At 35.9% G+C, this 18,610-nt stretch overlaps 1 protein-coding gene and 1 pseudogene across 1 annotated transcript; one reads left to right on the top strand and one right to left on the bottom strand.

Annotated features, from left to right (window-relative positions):
- The first annotated feature begins 884 nt into the window (after nt 1-884).
- Nucleotides 885-12,850, top strand: exd1 (exonuclease 3'-5' domain containing 1). The gene is made up of 14 exons (XM_067368442.1): nt 885-890; nt 1,317-1,482; nt 1,565-1,633; nt 1,767-1,797; nt 1,878-1,933; nt 3,131-3,195; nt 3,271-3,357; nt 3,430-3,534; nt 3,610-3,690; nt 3,960-4,103; nt 5,746-5,928; nt 9,559-9,693; nt 11,396-11,476; nt 12,764-12,850. The coding sequence occupies exons 1-14, from the start codon at nt 885-887 to the stop codon at nt 12,848-12,850; spliced, it is 1,296 nt and encodes a 431-aa protein (XP_067224543.1).
- Nucleotides 12,851-15,018: 2,168 nt separating this feature from the next.
- On the bottom strand, nt 15,019-15,879 carry LOC137007003 (single-pass membrane and coiled-coil domain-containing protein 3-like; annotated as a pseudogene).
- Between the last annotated feature and the right edge of the window lie 2,731 nt (nt 15,880-18,610).

Here is an 18,610-nt window from a genome sequence, read left to right as displayed (position 1 = left end):
AGATGAATCTCGGCTGTGGGCGGGGCCTATGGTGCAATGATGTATAACTATTTGTCGATGTCTCTCTCTGGAGGCAGACATAGAGAAGTGGACAAAATTGTTGATACCCTTGATAAATATGATCAAAGATGACTGCAAAAATAAATCTGCATTGTTCATCCTTATGATCTTTAATTCATAAAATTAGAAAAAATCGAACGTTTCATTGAAGGAAAAGAATTGAAAATGGGGGGAAAAATCACATTATAAAATAAATGTTAAAAACACGTTGGCCACAATTATTGGCATTTCTCATGGCCCCTTTAATACTAATTGTAAATCCCATTGTTTGGTGAGTTAAATACTACATCATACATTCATGAGAGTACAGTGGTTCAATATTAATATTATAAAGCGACGAGAATATTTTTGGTGTGCCAAAAAAAAAAAAAAAATTATATAGTGATGGCCGATTTCAAAACATTGCTTCAGGAAGATTCGGAGTGTTATGAATCTTCTGTGTCGAATCATGATTCAGATCGTGTGTCAAACCACCAAACTGCTGAAATCACGTGACTTTGGCGCACCAAACTGCAGATTTGATACACTGATTCATTATGCTCTGAAGCTTCATGAAGCAGTGTTTTAAAATCGGCCATCACTATATAAGTCGTTATTTAGTTTATTTGGCACAACGAAAATATTCTCGTCACTTTATAATATTAATATTGAACCACTGTACACACATGAACTGATTTAAATATGTTTTTAGTACATTAATGGATCTTGAGAGAAGAAATGTCATTGCTCCCTATATGAAGGCCTCATTGAGCCATCAGATTTCAACAAAAATATCTTAATTTGTGTTCTGAAGATTAACGAAGGTCTTACGGGTGTGGAACGGCATGAGGGTGAGTAATGACATTTTCATTTTTGGGTGAACCCTTTAAGCCTATCAAACACATTGTCCTGAAACATTACATTGAACACAACAACTATAAAATAAACAAAGAAAAATATACAATTTATTAAACATTAAGTATGCTCAAATACACAAATAACATTATGGCCTATACACTATGTCTGGTTGAAGTTATGCTAAAATAACCAAAACTGAAACTTTATGCCACCACAGACAACTTATCAAACAGAACCATTTTAAAAGACCACGAACGTAAACAGAAAGTAGCAAATAAATAAATAATCAATCAATCTTGATGGCTGTTGGATTATTTAGTCGGAACCGAGGAGCGCGCGCTTTAATACGAAACAGGAAGCTCATGAATATTCATTTAAGATCCGCCCAGTGTCAGAATATCCCAGGCGCAGTAATTTAGAACTTCCATCTGATTGACAGGCTGATTAACATGGCTTCTTCTTCAGAAGAGTGCAGGTTTTTGGACGATTTAAGAAAGAAACGAGTTAAAATAAGTTTGTCAGAGACTCAAATCACTGGCGTTATCCAGCGGATCCACCCGAAGAAGACTGTGATTTTAGAGGACGGTAAATGAACATCTGTCTGTTTAATAAGAGCACACGTTAGTTACTATAATTTAAGTTTGTTTGTTTTTTTCCACTCTGTAAGTATCTGAGGTGAAAAGTGGACGGAAATTTCCAGGCGTCAAGCTGATTTTCGGACACGAAATAGTGAAAGGTAAACTCCCTAATCCATGATGTTATAATCCCACAGGATCTCGTTATTAAAGCAGGAAAAACAACTCATTAAACCGGTGAAGTTTTTATTGATCCAGACGAGCTAAGAAATCCTTTATCTTCCTTTCTGACAGTGGATTTCATCAGTTCTGCGAATGGAGACCTGTGAGTGTCTTTATACTAATTTAATGAGTTTTATCACATCAATTAAATCAGTTCAGGTGATTTATTTGCTGTAATTTCAGTGTTCATGAAGAGCACAAGTCCGAGTTCAGCTCTTTCAGGAGGAAGATCATCTTGGGTAAATGTCTTCATGTTCACTGGCAGTTTCACACACACTTTATTTCCGTACATTATTATTTTAATGTAGTCATAATTATAAACACACTGGTTTAAAGGTCAGTTAGTTTTACTGTTTACTTTATTTTGTTATTCAGTTAATTATGTACCTGAGTCATTGATGAATAAAGGTTTTAAAAGTGTAAAAATAAAACATAATGGAGATATAATTTTGTTTAAGTGTTAAACAATGAGATTGTGTTTTTTATAATAAATTAACACTGCTTTTGTCATTTATTTATTTTTTTACAAGATGGACAAAATATGTCACCAAAAAGTCATTTGATTTAACCAAAATTTAGGTTTTACCGAATGACGATATTTTTAAACAATGCTAACAGGCTGATATCTAGCTAGCGAGCAAAAGGACAATCAAACATTTTATATTTAGTACGTTAGTAAGTTTTTAAAATATTACTACATTTTCCATGTTTTATAGCGGTTGTACCAAATGACCTGATGTTTTGGGACATGCGTATGATCAAGTGAAAACATGAATTTTTCAAATAGTTAAGAGAGATTTAGTTACTTTGCTTCACGACCATGTGGTCCTTTGCAGGCGTATGAATGATGTCACATCCTGTCACATGATATTGACCGCATGACTTGATCCAAAATGGTCCCTTTATATTGGTTACTCCGAATGACATCAATGAAATTCATTTTTCCAGACATTCTTTTTCATAACAAACGACTTCTACACATCATTTTAATACCATTTTGCACTATGTTAATATATGATGTTATAAAATCATGTCAGAATAAAAAAAAATATACATTTATTACATTTTTAAATATATTTTTATCACAAGTGAAATGGCTATATTGGCCTTTGGACGGTTAAACAGAATGACCTTTTGATGCTTCAAAATCTTTAAAATATCTAGCAAAATATAATTAAAACCTATTGGATTCAATAAAAGAGATCTAGTTGTACTACCTTAGATACTTTGGCTTTCATATCTTTGTTTCATTATTATTTTTATTATTAAGGCCTTTGGACAAAAAAATGACCCGTCACGTCATTGACCCACCTATAGAAGCTAATGAATCAAAAGTCTCGCACATTCACAGAAAATAGCTTACTTCCACATCACAAAATAAGGTGGATATCGTATTTCCGTTTAGTTGCTGGATTTTACCCTTTTTTCCCTCCCAGATGCTGATGAACACGACATCAAATATGTGGTGATCGACGAGCTTCATGAGAAGTTCGGCCCAGCAGTGAGTTTAGGGATCCAGTATCGTGCTTCTCATCTCCAATCTGTTCCAAACATGCATGAATAATATATATTACAGGTCATGCACATCAAAGAACAAAAAGTGATCGGAATCGGTGCGGATGTTTTTGGACAGACTGCTCAAGAGAGGCTTTGCTGGTTGCAGGTCAGTGGAATATTTAAGCTCTTTATTTAGAGACGTGTTGGAGTTTGTGTGTGAATAATCGTTTTGATGCAGGTTGCCACTAAGAAAGTCGTGTACCTGTTTGATATCCTCTTGCTGGGCGGACAAGCTATAAAAAATGGACTGTCCATGATTATGGAGAATCCCCACATTCTGAAGGTCAGGTGACTGTTTTGAGGTCAACAAATGTGTGGCTGAGGAACGAAGCACTTGCTGAATCTTCTGACTCTTCAGGTGGTTCACGACTGCCGCTGCGTCGCCAGATGCCTGAGAGCCGAGTTTAAAGTCAACCTCACCAACGTCTTTGACACGCAGGTACGTCACAGGTCACACACACACCTGAACCAGATAATCAAGGTGTTGAGGATTACTTGAAGACAGATTGAGTTTCAGATTGTTTCAAAGCAGCATCACAGTGATAAACAGGAAAATAACACAATCAATGATGCAAACTTCATCAGATATGATTCAGATTCTGCAGTAAAGCAGCTCTGATGAAGATAATCGAGTCATTATTCAGATCAAGTTTTGTGTTCTCATATCTGAACAGGAATGTCATTGCTGTTGTTGTTTCTCTGCTGCAGGTTGCTGATCTCATGCTCTTCTACAGCGAGACCGGCGGTTTCCTCCCGGACCGGGTCAGCAGTCTCCAAGAGGTGCTCCGACTTCACCTCAAACTCTCCACTTCTGACCTCTTACCTCTCTGGTCCAAAGAACTCCACACAAAGGTCTGAAAACCAAAATCATGTGTATTATAAGTAAATGTGGATTAGTGGTGTACTTCACCACTGACAAAATTGGCTTTTAATGAAATGCCTATGGAGTAGAAAGACGAAAATATGTTTGAAATCGGTGCCTGACTAGAGGTTTCCGATCCTGTCATATCCCCGTACATTACTACATTTAATCATTTAGCAGAAGCTTTTATCCAAAGCAACTTACATATGAGAACAATAGAAGCAATCAAACCTACAATAGGACAATAATATGTAAGTGCTGTGACGAGTCCCAGTTAGTCTAGCACAGCAAGGTTTGTTTTATATATATAAATAGAAAATTAGAATAAGTTTTAGTATTAATGTGTCAAATGTTGACGAAAAAGATGCATCTGTATCCGTTTCTGTAAAATTTTCACGAATATATGGCTTGACCACCAGAAGAACAGATGCAAGTAATCGCTCACACTGTCAATCTCTCTCTCTCTCTTTCTCTCTCTCTCTCTCTCACTCAATGTCTGTTTAAACTTGTTTAGTGCAAATCTACAGATCCTCTTTCAAATCACAATTGTACACAGTCTAAAGTAAAACAACCAGTGGAAAACAATACATTCTTCACTCTTGTTATCATTATTAACTTATTTAACATTCAGTGCACATGCATGAAGTGTAAAACAAGAAGGGCTTGTGCTTGTGCAAGTGCAAATGTCTACTGTCTTCATGAATGGGTCACTGAATCAATGGTTCTCCCGATTCATTCAAAAACCACAGATTTGTTTAGTAATGAAACATTGCTGTGTTGCTCAGAAACGCTCAACAGTTCTGCTGTGGCTTTGTATGAAACTACAGTAGTCAACATTTGAAGTGGATCAAAACAGTTCATCAAAGTTGTCCTAAGAAGAAGGTTTTAGGACAACTTTGATGAAAGGTTTTGATCCACTTCAAATGTTGACTACTGTAGTTTCGTTTGTTGAAATTGAGCAAAAACAGTCTATATTTACAGTATTGTCTAAAATTATATTCAAAATATTAATTTGTTTACTGAACTGTATAAAAAATAATCACATTTGCAAACGTGCTGATATTCGGGAAAAACAGAACTCCTGTTCTTGTGATATTGCTTCACTATATCATATGATATGTGTATACAAGATAACAACTGAATTTGGTCATTCTTACTGCAGTAAGTTGCATCTTGTAGTGAGAGCGCACACTTCTCAAGGCTTTTGTTTGTTTTTTTTCTTTCAAAGTGCATGAACTAATTGATAATGTCAGCTCGTACATTGTTAAAACAATTATTATTGTCAACAATACAGCTGTGATATTTACACATGCACACACCCAACGATTTTCTACTTTCTGCGTATCTTGATTGACAGATGTCTCGTCCAATCAGCTATAAGTATTCCATTTGCAAAATATACCTACCTTATCCTTTAATAAAACTTGTCGTTTGATAAAACTTGACTTATTTTCATTTAGACTTTCCATTGTGCAGAATTTTTTTTTTTTGTTTTTTTTTTTGCGCCTCTCTGCCACCACACTATTGCTTGTGATTTGCTAGTCTTATTACAGATGTTTGTGGTGATGGTGTCAGAAGGGAAGCCCACTGTCCGCAGATGGATCTGAACACAAGACTGTCCTTGATTTGCAGGAGTGTCCTGAGGTCTGGTACATCCGTCCGTGTCCTCCTGCCCTGATGAGTTTGATGGCCGTTTCCGTCCGGCACCTTCTCCCGCTGCGCCTGCTGCTTCTGGATGCTCTCATGTCCGATTACACTGTTCTGGTGGATGCATACATGAGCAGCTACCAGAACCAGTCTCTTCACTTCGACCAGGTCAGAACATGCACATATGTCTTAAAGGGCCTTTATGTAATAATGACACCCAGTATTTAAAATAGGTACTGCAGTCCAAATTCAAAATATTGTTTGGCCCGCCCCCTCATTCAAAGACACGGGTTACCAGCAGGGAACAATAGGGAGCGCAATTCACAATGAAAGCTGATGAGTTGATTTATCTGTTTTAATATGCTGTTGTTCATGGAGTTATTTAGATGGATGCAGAGGCTTTTAGGTCAGGTAGAATCTGTGATTCTCTGACCAGTTTGTTTGTTGGTTTCGATGGATGCAATACGCAGTGTTTTCCGCCAACTGGCAACCTGTGATGTCGAAATACTATTGGATAAACTGGCAGCACTCAGTTTCGCACAAACCAAAACAAAGAAAGACATTCCAACACGGAACGCACATTTCAAAGTAGAATATCTGGCTGTAGCATTGTTTTTCTGAGAAACAAGTAGGTGAACTTAGCATGTTTCCTAAATATCTGCCAACATATCGGGGTATTTTTATGCTTTTATTAAAGTAAAATTCTTACATAGAGCCCCTTTAAATATGGAGTCAGAATCCTTTCTTTAAACCTATTTACTAAATATGATTCATAAATGTGTAACCTAATGAAATACTGATGGAAAAATGGTTCACAAATGCAAAATACCTTTCATAAATGCACAAGGTTTTATTCATGCTTCATTATTCAGTGATAATTTTGACATATCACTTTCCTGTCATAGTCTAAATTAAAATTGTCATCATTGACTCTTCCTCATGTCGTTCTAAACTCATATGACTTTATTTCTTCTGTGGAGCACAAAAGAAAATAGTCAGAAGATATAAAATAAGAGTCAATAAGGACATAAAGGGAGTGTAACAGTAATTCATGCAGCTCCATGGTCAACAATTAGTTAATTGGTTCAGTAATATGCCTACATTTGCTTGTTTATGCTGCGAATGCATGTCATATTTTATAGGATAATGTACGATCATAATGCAAGGCAAGCAATGTCACAAATAAACTAAGTCTTATTTTTATGTGGATTTGTCTATTGAAATGGATCACTCAATGGTTAGTTTTACATATACTACAGACATTAACAAATACATGATGATAAAAATCTGGTTGCAAATTGGCAAACTAATGGGAAAAAATATAATATAATAAATTTAAAAACTAAAATAAGTGTAGTTGGGGAAACAGGCCTGTTATTGAAGTAAACTGTTGGTTTTTCCCTCTTAAGGCTGAACTTTCTGTTCATGTTTGATTAGTAACTTTAATGAACCTTCTACAGTGTGAGTTGCAGTGTCTGTTCTGTTGTTTGAACATCATAGAAAGCATTTACATTACAATTTCCGTTTTATGTCTGTAACACATTTTTTCGTGTGCGTCGCTTCATAATTTTATTACGAAGAAAACAAGAGTATGGATGCACATTAAAGCTGTATTTGGCTTTCATTAGGACAGTATAGGCTATCTCTAATATCATGGCCTTATATCCGCTTTAAAGGGATAGTTCACCCAAAAATGAAAATTATCCCATGATTTACTCACCCTCAAGCCATCCAAGGTGTATATGACAATCTTCTTTCAGACGAACACAATCTGAGATATATTTAAAAATATCCTTAGTCCTCCAAGATTTATAATGGTTGTGAATGGTAATACACATTCTGAAGACAGAAAAAATGCATCCATCCATAAAAAAAGTAATCCATATGGCTCCAGGGGTTTAATAAAAGCCTTTTGAAGCGAAAGGATGGTTTTTTGTAAGAAAAATGTCCATATTAAGTTTTTTTTTTTTTAATTCAAACATATATTAATAAATGTGTAACATGTAAAGTGTTTCCCATTTGACTGTATATGATCGTATTATTTCGTATTATTTCAAATTGTTACAGATAATACTTAGATTATGTAAAATGTCAAATAAAAATAACCATTTTAAAAAAAGCCTTTAACAAGTGAAACGTTTTTCTCTGTATGAAAACATATAGGATATTTAAAAAACATAATAGGTTTAAAACACATTTAATCTGCTCATAATAAAATAAAAACAGGCAAACAATAATCATCTTAACACTTAAAAATTATAAGCCCATATCATGGCATTTCATGTTAATTAATAAAACTTACTAATTTCTTTTCATCCCTGAAAACGAAATGAATAAGTTTTATTAATTAATATTAATTTAATGTTAACATAATAAATATGTTTAGAAATGCTAAAAAAAATCTTTAATGATAAAATGTGAAAGACATGAACAGATTCAATTACCTATAGCAGATAAACACTTAATATAAATATAAATTCGTTCACCACATCATGACAGAAATATCATAGCCTACACTCACCGTATACACCTTCTGTTGTCTCATTGGCTTAAATGCATGTTACACTTGTTCAAGGATTTGCAATGATTAAATACATGTAGGCCTATATTTTGACATTAAATGCCCATACCTCCGTGTCTTTATACTATCTGTCAAAAGTTCACAACATGAACATACAGAAATAATATCACATACAGTCAAGGGAGACATTTAACTATAGCTATGGTTACACATTTATTATATACATTTTCAAAATTATATGGTTAAGTATTTGTTCACAGTTTATACAAATTAGTTCATGCCTTATGGACTAACAAATCATAGTTTATATTATCCATTAACATGGTAATTAAATATCCTCATTGTACATCATGATACCTTATGCATAGTATATGAACAGAAAAGTGACTATTTAAAAGCATTGTTGTTAAATATTGTAGACATCGATCCAATCAAAATCCATGTAAAACAACTTATATTTAACAAAAAAAAAAATTACATGTATGGGTAGCTCAAATATGACTGTAAAGCCCCGCCCCTCACTTCCGTTCTGTGGCTGCAGTTCTGAAACTGCTGGTGCTGTGGGTCTGCAGCTGGATATGTCTTGCTCTGCCAGGAAAAGAGGAGGAGGGAGATTGGGGTGCCGTGGGCCAAATAAACATGATTGGTGGGCCGCCAGTTGACGAGCCCTGCTTTAGGGGCTCCATACAAAACTGAATAAGACTCTAATACCATATTTAAATATATTCAGAATCTAAAGATGAAATGCTATCAAACATTTAGATGCAGCTGAACACCTACACAGATGTTGGTCTTTCACTGTCATTACCATCTATACAAAAGGGGAAACTTAGGAATAATTTTGTACTGCAGTGCAAACATGGACCGTGTGACACAGCTGTAAACTGCAGTGAATTACAAACAGAGAATGTCATTCTTGCTTTATAAAGAAATTTTTAAAAAGCAAACATTGTATAATGCTTCTGTTGGTGTTTTTAGGTCTGTGTTTCATGAGTGACAAAGTGTGTTTGTTGGGTGAAACCTTCGCTAGTGTGGTTTAAAGTTGCATGTTACAGAAGAATGAGTTGATTTAAGGCATGAATAAAGTATTTTGGTAAATTAACTGCTGTGCTGATCTGAAAGCTAATTCAGTAAAAGTGACCTAAAGTTTTGAAAAAGTGACCCAAGTATTGAGAAATGTGTCCTAGTGATTGTAAAAAAAAAAAAAAAAAAAAAAAAAAAAAACTATAACTAAACATTCAGAAGTATATATGGTTTGTGCTGCGTTCTCTGAGCAGGATGAGTCGACACTCCCTAAGGAAGCAGAAGAGCTGCTGTCGGTGAGGCGGGAGCGTCAGGAATGGGCCGCGTGTCACTATTCTCTGACTGACCGAGGCCTTCTGGATCGCTCCAGCTTTAAACCCTCTCCTCACGTCAAAACACACACCGACTCCGTCTGACATGTTGACATGTCTTCCATAAATCAGTAAAGTTCTGTTAAAAACTGATGAACCTGTTAGAACTCATCATACATCTGTCTGTTCAGTTTGATAAAATTGAGCACGTTTGTAATATTATTTGAAAAATAATTTATTTTTGTGCAGTATGTTGGAATTCATTAGGTTGCTTTTTTCCCCCTTCACTTCTACAATATGTAAAAATAAAGCTCTTTTATTGCTGTTTGTTTGTTTAGTTTTTCTTCCATTTTCTTTCATTAGCTGTTTTCTACACTAAACCTGATTGTGCAAGTGACTCAAATGTCAGTCCTGGAGACGTGATCATAACCACAAAGAAGCGACTGAAAGAGTGCCGCGCGTCACAGAAGACATGATCATCGCAGAGAAGCGGTTGAAGTGCCATTGCTCTCGTGTTTAATTAATAGAGATACAACATTAATATACAGCCACTGCTACTTCTTCAAATTTATTACAGCACTCAGATTTACAATTCTTTTTTTTTTTTTCATTCTTTTTTTCATTATACAAAAAAAAAAAATAATCATAAAAGGCATTGTTACTACAATAATACAAGAACGTTAATATTATAATACGGTTACAAAAATGTATGCTATCCATAATTTTCCACATTTTGAATTTTTCTATAACAGCATTTATACATACAATATAGCATAGGTCTTACAGTTCATGCACTTGATGTTTGTAAGGAATCCACTGATTGAGAATTTATTCAAACTGCTGATTCTTTTACTGTATCTAGTTAGAATATTGTTTTTACAGTTTTAATTCAGTGCTTACAGTAGCCTACATTCAGTTTCTTCACATCCATACTTACCATAGTGAAGTTTTTTCCCAAAACATATTAATGACGTCAGTAACGCGCTGCTGCTCTCCAGTTGCCATCCATCAAAACGCAGGCCTGTGTGACCTGAAGAAGCGGCAGAAACTGCTCACAGAAGAAAATAATGGGAATTATGGACATTTTCAACAGCAGTTTGTTGACTTCAAATGTCATTTCAGTAGGCAAATGCAACAGCTGCTCAACACAAGTACATGGGAGTCTGAAGTCATGGTTCATCTCAAATGAGAGGCAGATTCATTATCACAATGGCATGAGTTATGTAGTTTCGGTAACACTTTATAAAAACTGCACACTATGAAGACTACATATTTAATTTAGAAATTATAAATTATTAATAAAGTATTACATTATTTACAAACCAATTATTTAGGAGTTGTCAGTTTATAAGTTAATTTAGAAAGTGTAAGTGATTTATAAACTATTTAAATACATTTATGTTTTATTATTTAGACATAATAGTAATAGTTATTCAGTGTGTTAATGCTTTATTAACAGATATTCCTACTGCATTTCATAATTAAGGCATCTATAAAACATTTAGTAGTTGTCAGTTAACAATTTTTGTGAGCTCATTTAAAGTGAGGACTATTTATGCCTCGTAAAGTAGATTTAAAGGCTCAGTTATCTTCTAAACAGAAAAAAGGAAACAAACAAAACATAGAGTAATACAGAACATAGAAATATTTAGTTCAAGATGCAAAAAATTAAACTGCACTGAAAACTGAATACTTTTTGTGCACAAAAATAACGAATTTATTCAACAAGATCTTCCCTTCTGTGTCATTCTCCTACACTGTTTACGTCCTGCACTTCCAGGTTCTATGTCCGAATGCTGCTCAATATTGGCTGACGCTGTTCATGCGTGTGATGCTGATGCAGGAGCCGCCCAATAATGACGTAGAACCTAGAAGCACTGAATGTAAAAAAAAGCTTTTCTTTTTTTCTTTTTTATTTCTTTTCACTTCATAAAATTAAGGTTGAACCACTGCAGTCATGTGGACTATTTTCTAAAGAAAAACCATATGACCTGCCTGAATGATTATCATCCAGTTGCAGTCATGTCCTACATAAAGAAGACTATCCCAGCCACTTCAATTTGCATATCAACAAAATCAGTCTACTGATGATGCTGTCAGTATAGCCCCCACACATTTGGAGGGTAAGGACACATGTGAGAAAGCTATTTATTGATTCAAATCGGCAGAGACTCTCAGAAAAGCTCCTGACCCTTGGACTGAAGCCCTCCCTCTGTAACTGAGCCCGCTGCTTTATACCATCTTCACCTATGACTGTGTGGCCTCACAGACCAGGATCATGAAGTTTGAAGATGACACATCAGTCATCGGACTGATTACTGGTGGAGAGGGAACATCAGACTGAAAAGAGGTGCAGGACTGATGGCCTGGTGTCGGGGAATAATCTCACCTTAAAAGATCAAGAAGATGATTATTGATCCTATGGAGGAGGAAAGCAGCAATAGGGCGAACAGTCCGAATCTAGAAAGTCTTAAGCCCTGGGTATACTTTCATTTCTTCACAGTCAAAATCGCAGCCTTGGAAAGTATACTTCATGTGACTCGGACGCGCACACAGGCGTTTGACGCACGCGCAGTTTTGAGCAATCTCTCACCATGGGTTACAACCCATGTAAACATCATTGTGTTCTTTCATGCTAGAGTTGATGAGGGTACTTTCTAACCTCTTCACACAATCTCTATCTGTGTAGGCCTCCATTGTCGCTGTAGCTTGCATGTATTCTGGTCTGTTCTGTTTTTGCAGTTTTTCTTCGACTACCTTATGAATCGACGCCCCCAGGCCATGGTTGCCACCTTGTGGATAAACTAACTTTTTACTACAAAAAAATTAAATGCACATGTGCAAACTGTGTGTACTAGTATACGTGCTTACAAAAATCTGACTGTGAGCATATTTATTGCAAATTGAGATGTGCAAATTGGCCATAAAGTTTTGGTGGTGTTTTATATCTAAGTGAGAAAAGAATTTATGTAAATTGAAAGATGTCATCACTGAATGCATTTTGTGCCCAGTTTAGCTCACATAGACTGCTGTTGTGATCACTGTGTTTTTGAAAAAGTGTCATGAGCTCTTTAGCACAACAACACCTGACACCCATTAATTCAGAGTGGCCTTAATGGTGCAACATGTAATTTTTTCTGTCTGCTAGAGGCCTATTCAAAACAAAGGCGATGCCAAGTTTGAGCGCAGAATCTTGGGACATGTGGTCTTCTCCTCACAGCTGGAGCTGGAGTGATTGAGCCTCACGAACAGCGGGACTTTTATTATGACACAGTCACCGGCGCCGCTTCCGCTTTTCCGGTCATGAGTATGAGGAAACGCAGCTCTGTTTATCATATTAGAGACATTTGAGAGTGTTGAAAATGATGTTATAACGTTACTCTGTGCGTTCGCTCGGCGGCTGCTGTGAGACACTGTTACACACTGCAGTAAGATAGATCCATTTTACAATATCAGATTAAATGCTGGATGATTGTGCTGATAAATGGCATGCAATTAATTTTAAAACATATTGTATGATGGAGAAAATGCTGTATTACTGTTACTAAAAATAAAGTTGCATCTGATTATGCTATGTTAGCTACTTCACAAAATAGTGTTTTTCTCTGAGGCATGATAAAGCATGAGATTTAATCAATAAGACTAAACATGTTGAGCTATATAACAATAATAGTTTTCTGTCTACAAATATATCAAAACAGTTGTTCCCTTGTCTATTAAAACGTACAATATATTAAAGCGTCTTTGGTGTTTTCATGGTTTCTACAAAATAAAACCGGAAACCAAGGGTAACGCGGGTATGACGCCATCGACAGGCGACTCCTCACACGTCCCGGAGCCTTGGATAAAATTGCAATTTTCTCACGATTTACAAATAGTTGGAAACATTTTGGATATTGTAAGGACTCAACTGAACAAAATATATAACACTGGCCTAGTGGTTTTGGGATATTTTACTGCACAATTCTTACATATTGCACCTTTAACTTGGGCATTTTGTCCATTCAACTATCCATGCCATCATTTACAGAATTATGCAGAAAACTACTTCTATATTTTCCACTAAACAAGTAACTGTTGTGAGGTAACATTCAATCCTGAATGTTTTGACTCGTTGACTCGTAGAAATGTTAATGATGAGGAACAACTTGTGATACGTCAACTAAATTTTAATTACAAACATCAAATATCATTTAATATCAGATATTTACTTAATATCTGCAATATATTTACTAATTAATTTCTGCTGAATTAATAGTGGTGTATAATTATAAGACAAACTAAATTTATAAAATAATACAAGGTTAAAACGGGGTGGAAGAGAATCAACACAATCTTCCTTTCTGAGAAAAACTGTCTTCATAATTCTGCTCTACATGTTTTCTGATATGATGGAGACGTATGCTTCCACTTCACTCAGAATGTCATTGTAAGAGTCACAGAGTGGCTTCAGAACAGACAGGGCTTCTTCCACTAACTGTACGACTTCATCCAGGCTCTTTTCTCCGGATCCACACAGAAGCTCAGTGATTCTTGCGCTGCTCTGCACTAGATCTCCCAGAGCAAGCGACAGCACAGGCTGAGGTTCGTTCTGTTTCACTGGAGGCATGACACTCCCCAGAACACTGTTTGCCAGTCGAACAGCGACTACAGGACCGCAGACGTTCCCCAAGAGTCCCATGGTCTTCTGATGCAGATCCTTTATCAGCTCAGCCTTGTCCTTCAGAGACACTCCAGAGAAGGTAATCTGGTTATAAAGATCAGGTTTCTCCTTTTGGACATGTTTGTTCTCCTTCTCAGAAACGTCCAGGATCTGGTACATAACATCTCTTACCCTGGCGAAGTTTTCCTCAATGCTTTCCCTTTCGTTTGCTTTGACTGCAGGAGAAGGGCTTTGATTCAGGTGAGTGTTGAGTATCTCTAACAGTCTGTTGGTGATGTTGAAGTATTTGAGCACATAGTGGTGGAGGGTCTGCGTGGACCTTATCAGTTCTTCTTTCTTGAGCTCATCTTGCCCGCCAGAGAACATGGACAGATTTCTGATGCGACACAGCATTCTGATGTCTTCTGTTGGTCAAGAGGAAAGCACTTGCATTTAGCAGCACATTAACACAACTTTTATCTGTTGCTTCCTGAATACAGCACACCATCTTATGTTAGCTACTGCTTTAAAGACACTTTGATTAAAATTGTAGTTAAAGCTGTTTGAAAGCAAACTTTAAACATTAAAAAAATTAAGGAGTCATTGGTTAATTTCTTTAAACAGTTTGTTTAATTAAATTCAGAGAGACTGTAGCAGATTTAGATACAGCATTTACCTACACCTACAAGATCTGAATGCATGTCTTTGAATATATAAAATACAACACTCATGACAGAAATAAAACTACAGTGGTGAAATAGGGAAGAAAAAAAGTACATATTTTACTTATGGCTCAATTATTAACATAACTGTTTCTGTTCATAGTTTAATGTCTTATTTGTCTTAATATTCAGAAATATCTAATTAAAAAAACAACACAAAACTGCCAGAGAATAAGAAAAGCACTAATGTATCACTTGTTAATGATTACTCAGGTATGACTGTGGAGGTTACTGTTGTCTTATTGACTCATCTCAAGTCTTATCCTGACATAGGTTATGCTGTCCTGATATTTTTCAGACACTGGCCTGAATTCTTCCAAAGCCTCGTCATACTCTTTCAGGGCCCTCTCAAGTTCATCACGCTCCTTTTTTCCTAGAAAGTAACTAATAATCATATCAATCCCTGCAAATAACACCCCAACTACTACTGTGGCTAAAGCTGTTGTTTTAATCAAACCAAATGTCAATCTCATGTTTGTCAGAATTCTTTCATTTTTAATTAGCCAACCAACTGCAAGAACGGCAGCAGAGCCCCCGACACCACAAACTGGACGAATATATCCTGAGACTCGATGATAGTCACGAGCAGAGAGACATGTTCTTCAGTTTCTCATAAAGCGTCGGTTCCAGCTTCGCCTTCAGCTTCTCGTCAATCTTCTGCACTTCTGCCTGGATCTCACGTATGCGTTCAATGATGACATCACAGTTCTCCTTGAGAGTTGCTTTCTCGTTCAGCGTGATCGGCCTGAAGGACAAGCCTAAGTGCTCCTTCAGAGCCTCAATGAGTTGGTTGGTGGCTCTGAAGTTGTTTTTCATTCATTCTTGAAGCTCTTGACTTTTGCGGACAAGCCTTTCCCTTCTTTCGGGGTTTCCAGGGAAGAAGATATCACTCCAAGACATTTTTCTTTATATTAGGGTCTTGAAATAAAAAGAGAAACAGTTATTTAGGAATTTCACCAAACACTGGCATGTTATTGTGATAAATATCAATTAGTAAGACTCATAATAAGAATTAAAAAGACTCCAGGGATCAATGGGGCTGGAATACATGCTGTTACTTTTGGAGTAAAAGAGCCCAAGCTGTAAAAGATTTATTTTAAACGAAAAAATTGTCAATCTATTTGATAATTCATAGCCAAGGTTTATTTGTTTGTACCTTTAAATTTTTCTTTTATTATTTGTTGTATTTTTTTTTTCTCTTTCCATCCTTCTTTGTTTGTATATTTTTTTTGCTGTGATTCTGTCTTTGTAATCTGTTAGAATTTTCGAATAAAACAGTTTAAGCAAAAAATAAATAAATAAGGTCTAGGTTTACTAAAACAGGGCAAATCTCAAAAAGTGCAGATGGCTGTGAAACTTTCTGCGGGTGATTTACTGACACATAGAACACAACACAGAAATCAACTTTCCTTTGAGCTTTTGATATATAATGGTTCATCGCACTATAAGAATATCCTGTAAGTTTCAGAACTGAAAACTTCCTTGTTAGTCTAATAAAATTTTATTGACTCCAGAACCAGAGAACGACTGATCCTGGAATGTGTCTATAGATGGTGAAACTCCGCCTCCACAGAAGAAATCAACGCCCACTTCATCATTGCAGCGTTAGCCCCGCCCACTGGTGTGTTAGTGAGATGAGGAGGAGAGAAGAGCGATACAGGACTAAAATAACATCACCTTTCAAAGGATCCTAATGCAGGAATATGGTTATTTATTTTCAACAATATGAATGTCTCAGTTGAGCTTTATTTATTTGTATTCGGTTCATTTCACTGTGGATTCTTTGGTAAATCAATCACATTTCAGCGCAAACAGACTTTTACGATATGGACTCGACAGTAATGCAACAACATGTCAGTAACTGTGTTCATTCTAATGCCTGATCTGATATTAATGATTCATGTACAGTCACATGATCTTTGTCTGAGTGTCAGTAAATCAAACCAGTGACTAAACGCTCAACTTCACCTCGATTCTCTTAGTAGGATGAAAATAATCTGTTATTTAAACTGTGATTAAATTATATAAAGAAGTTATCAAAGAATGCTCCCTTTACAATCTCTGGAGCTGTCAATCAAACAGAGTGAGTTTATCAGTGACTGAGTTCTGGACTCATGCCAAAAAACTCCCGTTTTATTCAACAAATCTCTTAGTTACATTGAGTTTGCACTGTTAGTTATGATGAAAGCATTCGTTAGTGTGCAGAAATTGAGTTGCAGTGACTACAATGACCATCAATGACTACAATGTTCATCACTGCAACCTTTCATGCCATTATCTAAATATAATACCATAGATCTAAATGTAATGCAACACTTTTCATAATTAGTCAACCTTGAGAGCTATAATAGTAAAATCATGCTAAAGGTTTTTGAGAGAGTAATAATTAGGTATTTCATATGCAAAGATGTCAGCCAATCACAGCAGTGGGCATTTACACTGAAGTTTCACAGGAGACACGCCCCTTAAAACAGAGCGTTTAAATCAGAGGATAAAATCGACACACAAAATCACACAAAAACACGCCATAAAGTCAGTATCATATGCACGCGAAAACTCATTTTGGCGTATATATTCTACGAGATTACAAACTCGTACTATTGATGCGTATTCTCATGTGATCGTGTTGATAAAATCAGGGTTGAAAAATGTCTTTTATTTCTAACTTATAACCATTTTGGATGTAAAAAGCATTCTAACATTATAAGTGCATCCCAGGAAACATTATAAAACAATGAAGTTCATGACCCCTTTAAGACATGCTTTTTCTGGGCATTAAATAATGGTGCAAATCTGACCCCAAGACTCCATGCATGGACACATTAACCATACGGACAACTGCGCATCACACAAGGTATGTAATGCGTTCTCAAATATCTTTCTAGCGACAATCTGATATCAGTGGATGTTCACTCTATCTTTCCACACAATATGAATAACACATTATTTTTTTTCCCTTTTACACTAACAGAGAGCTAACCCTTACCCCAAAAGAGCCACAGAGTTTAGTTCCAACCCTGCTCCAAAACACATACCTGCCATTTTCAAATAAGCCTGAAGGACTTGATTAGTTGGGTCAGGTGTGTTTAATTAGAGTTGATGTTGATCTCTGCAGGACTGTGGATCTCCATTAACAGAGTTTCACTGAGGTGAAAATGCTTCGCTCATGAATGTGTAAGAACTGCACTTTCATGTACTTTGCAGCAGGTGGCACACACAAACAGGGCAGTGTGTGGACGAGTGAGGTCTGCTTTACATTCAAAACCCTTACAAAATTATGTAGACAATAATAGTGTTTATTGGAAAAAAGTGTAACACTTTAGTTTATGGTCCAATTCTTACTATTTTACATCAGCTATTTATTAATAATTGTAAATACCATAGTAATGTCTTATTCTGTATCTCCTAATACCCAATACCTAACCTAACCCCTTAACAACTACCTACTAACCATTAATAAACAGTAATTAGGAGTTTGAGGCAAAGTCATACTTAATAATGAGGATTGGACCCTATTCTAAAGTGTGACCTCTTGTTGTCCTGTATCAAATAAATAAATGAATAAATAAGACGAGTGAATAAAGTGAAAATACGAGTGAAGCAGCTGAAAATAACAACTCAAAAAAAAAAA

This window comes from Chanodichthys erythropterus, chromosome 18 (genome assembly GCF_024489055.1).
Source record: "Chanodichthys erythropterus isolate Z2021 chromosome 18, ASM2448905v1, whole genome shotgun sequence".
Taxonomy (NCBI): Eukaryota; Metazoa; Chordata; class Actinopteri; order Cypriniformes; family Xenocyprididae; genus Chanodichthys; species Chanodichthys erythropterus.
The sequence above is the reverse complement of the archived record's forward strand: the minus strand, read 5'-3'. Positions and strand labels throughout refer to the sequence as shown.

Excerpts from the sequence above, each read along its gene's own strand:
- exd1 (XM_067368442.1), top strand. Across the intron at positions 1,934-3,130 it reads CAGGAGGAAGATCATCTTGG|ATGCTGATGAACACGACATC; the intron begins GTAAATGTCTTC and ends TTTCCCTCCCAG. Across the intron at positions 3,535-3,609 it reads AGAATCCCCACATTCTGAAG|GTGGTTCACGACTGCCGCTG; the intron begins GTCAGGTGACTG and ends CTGACTCTTCAG.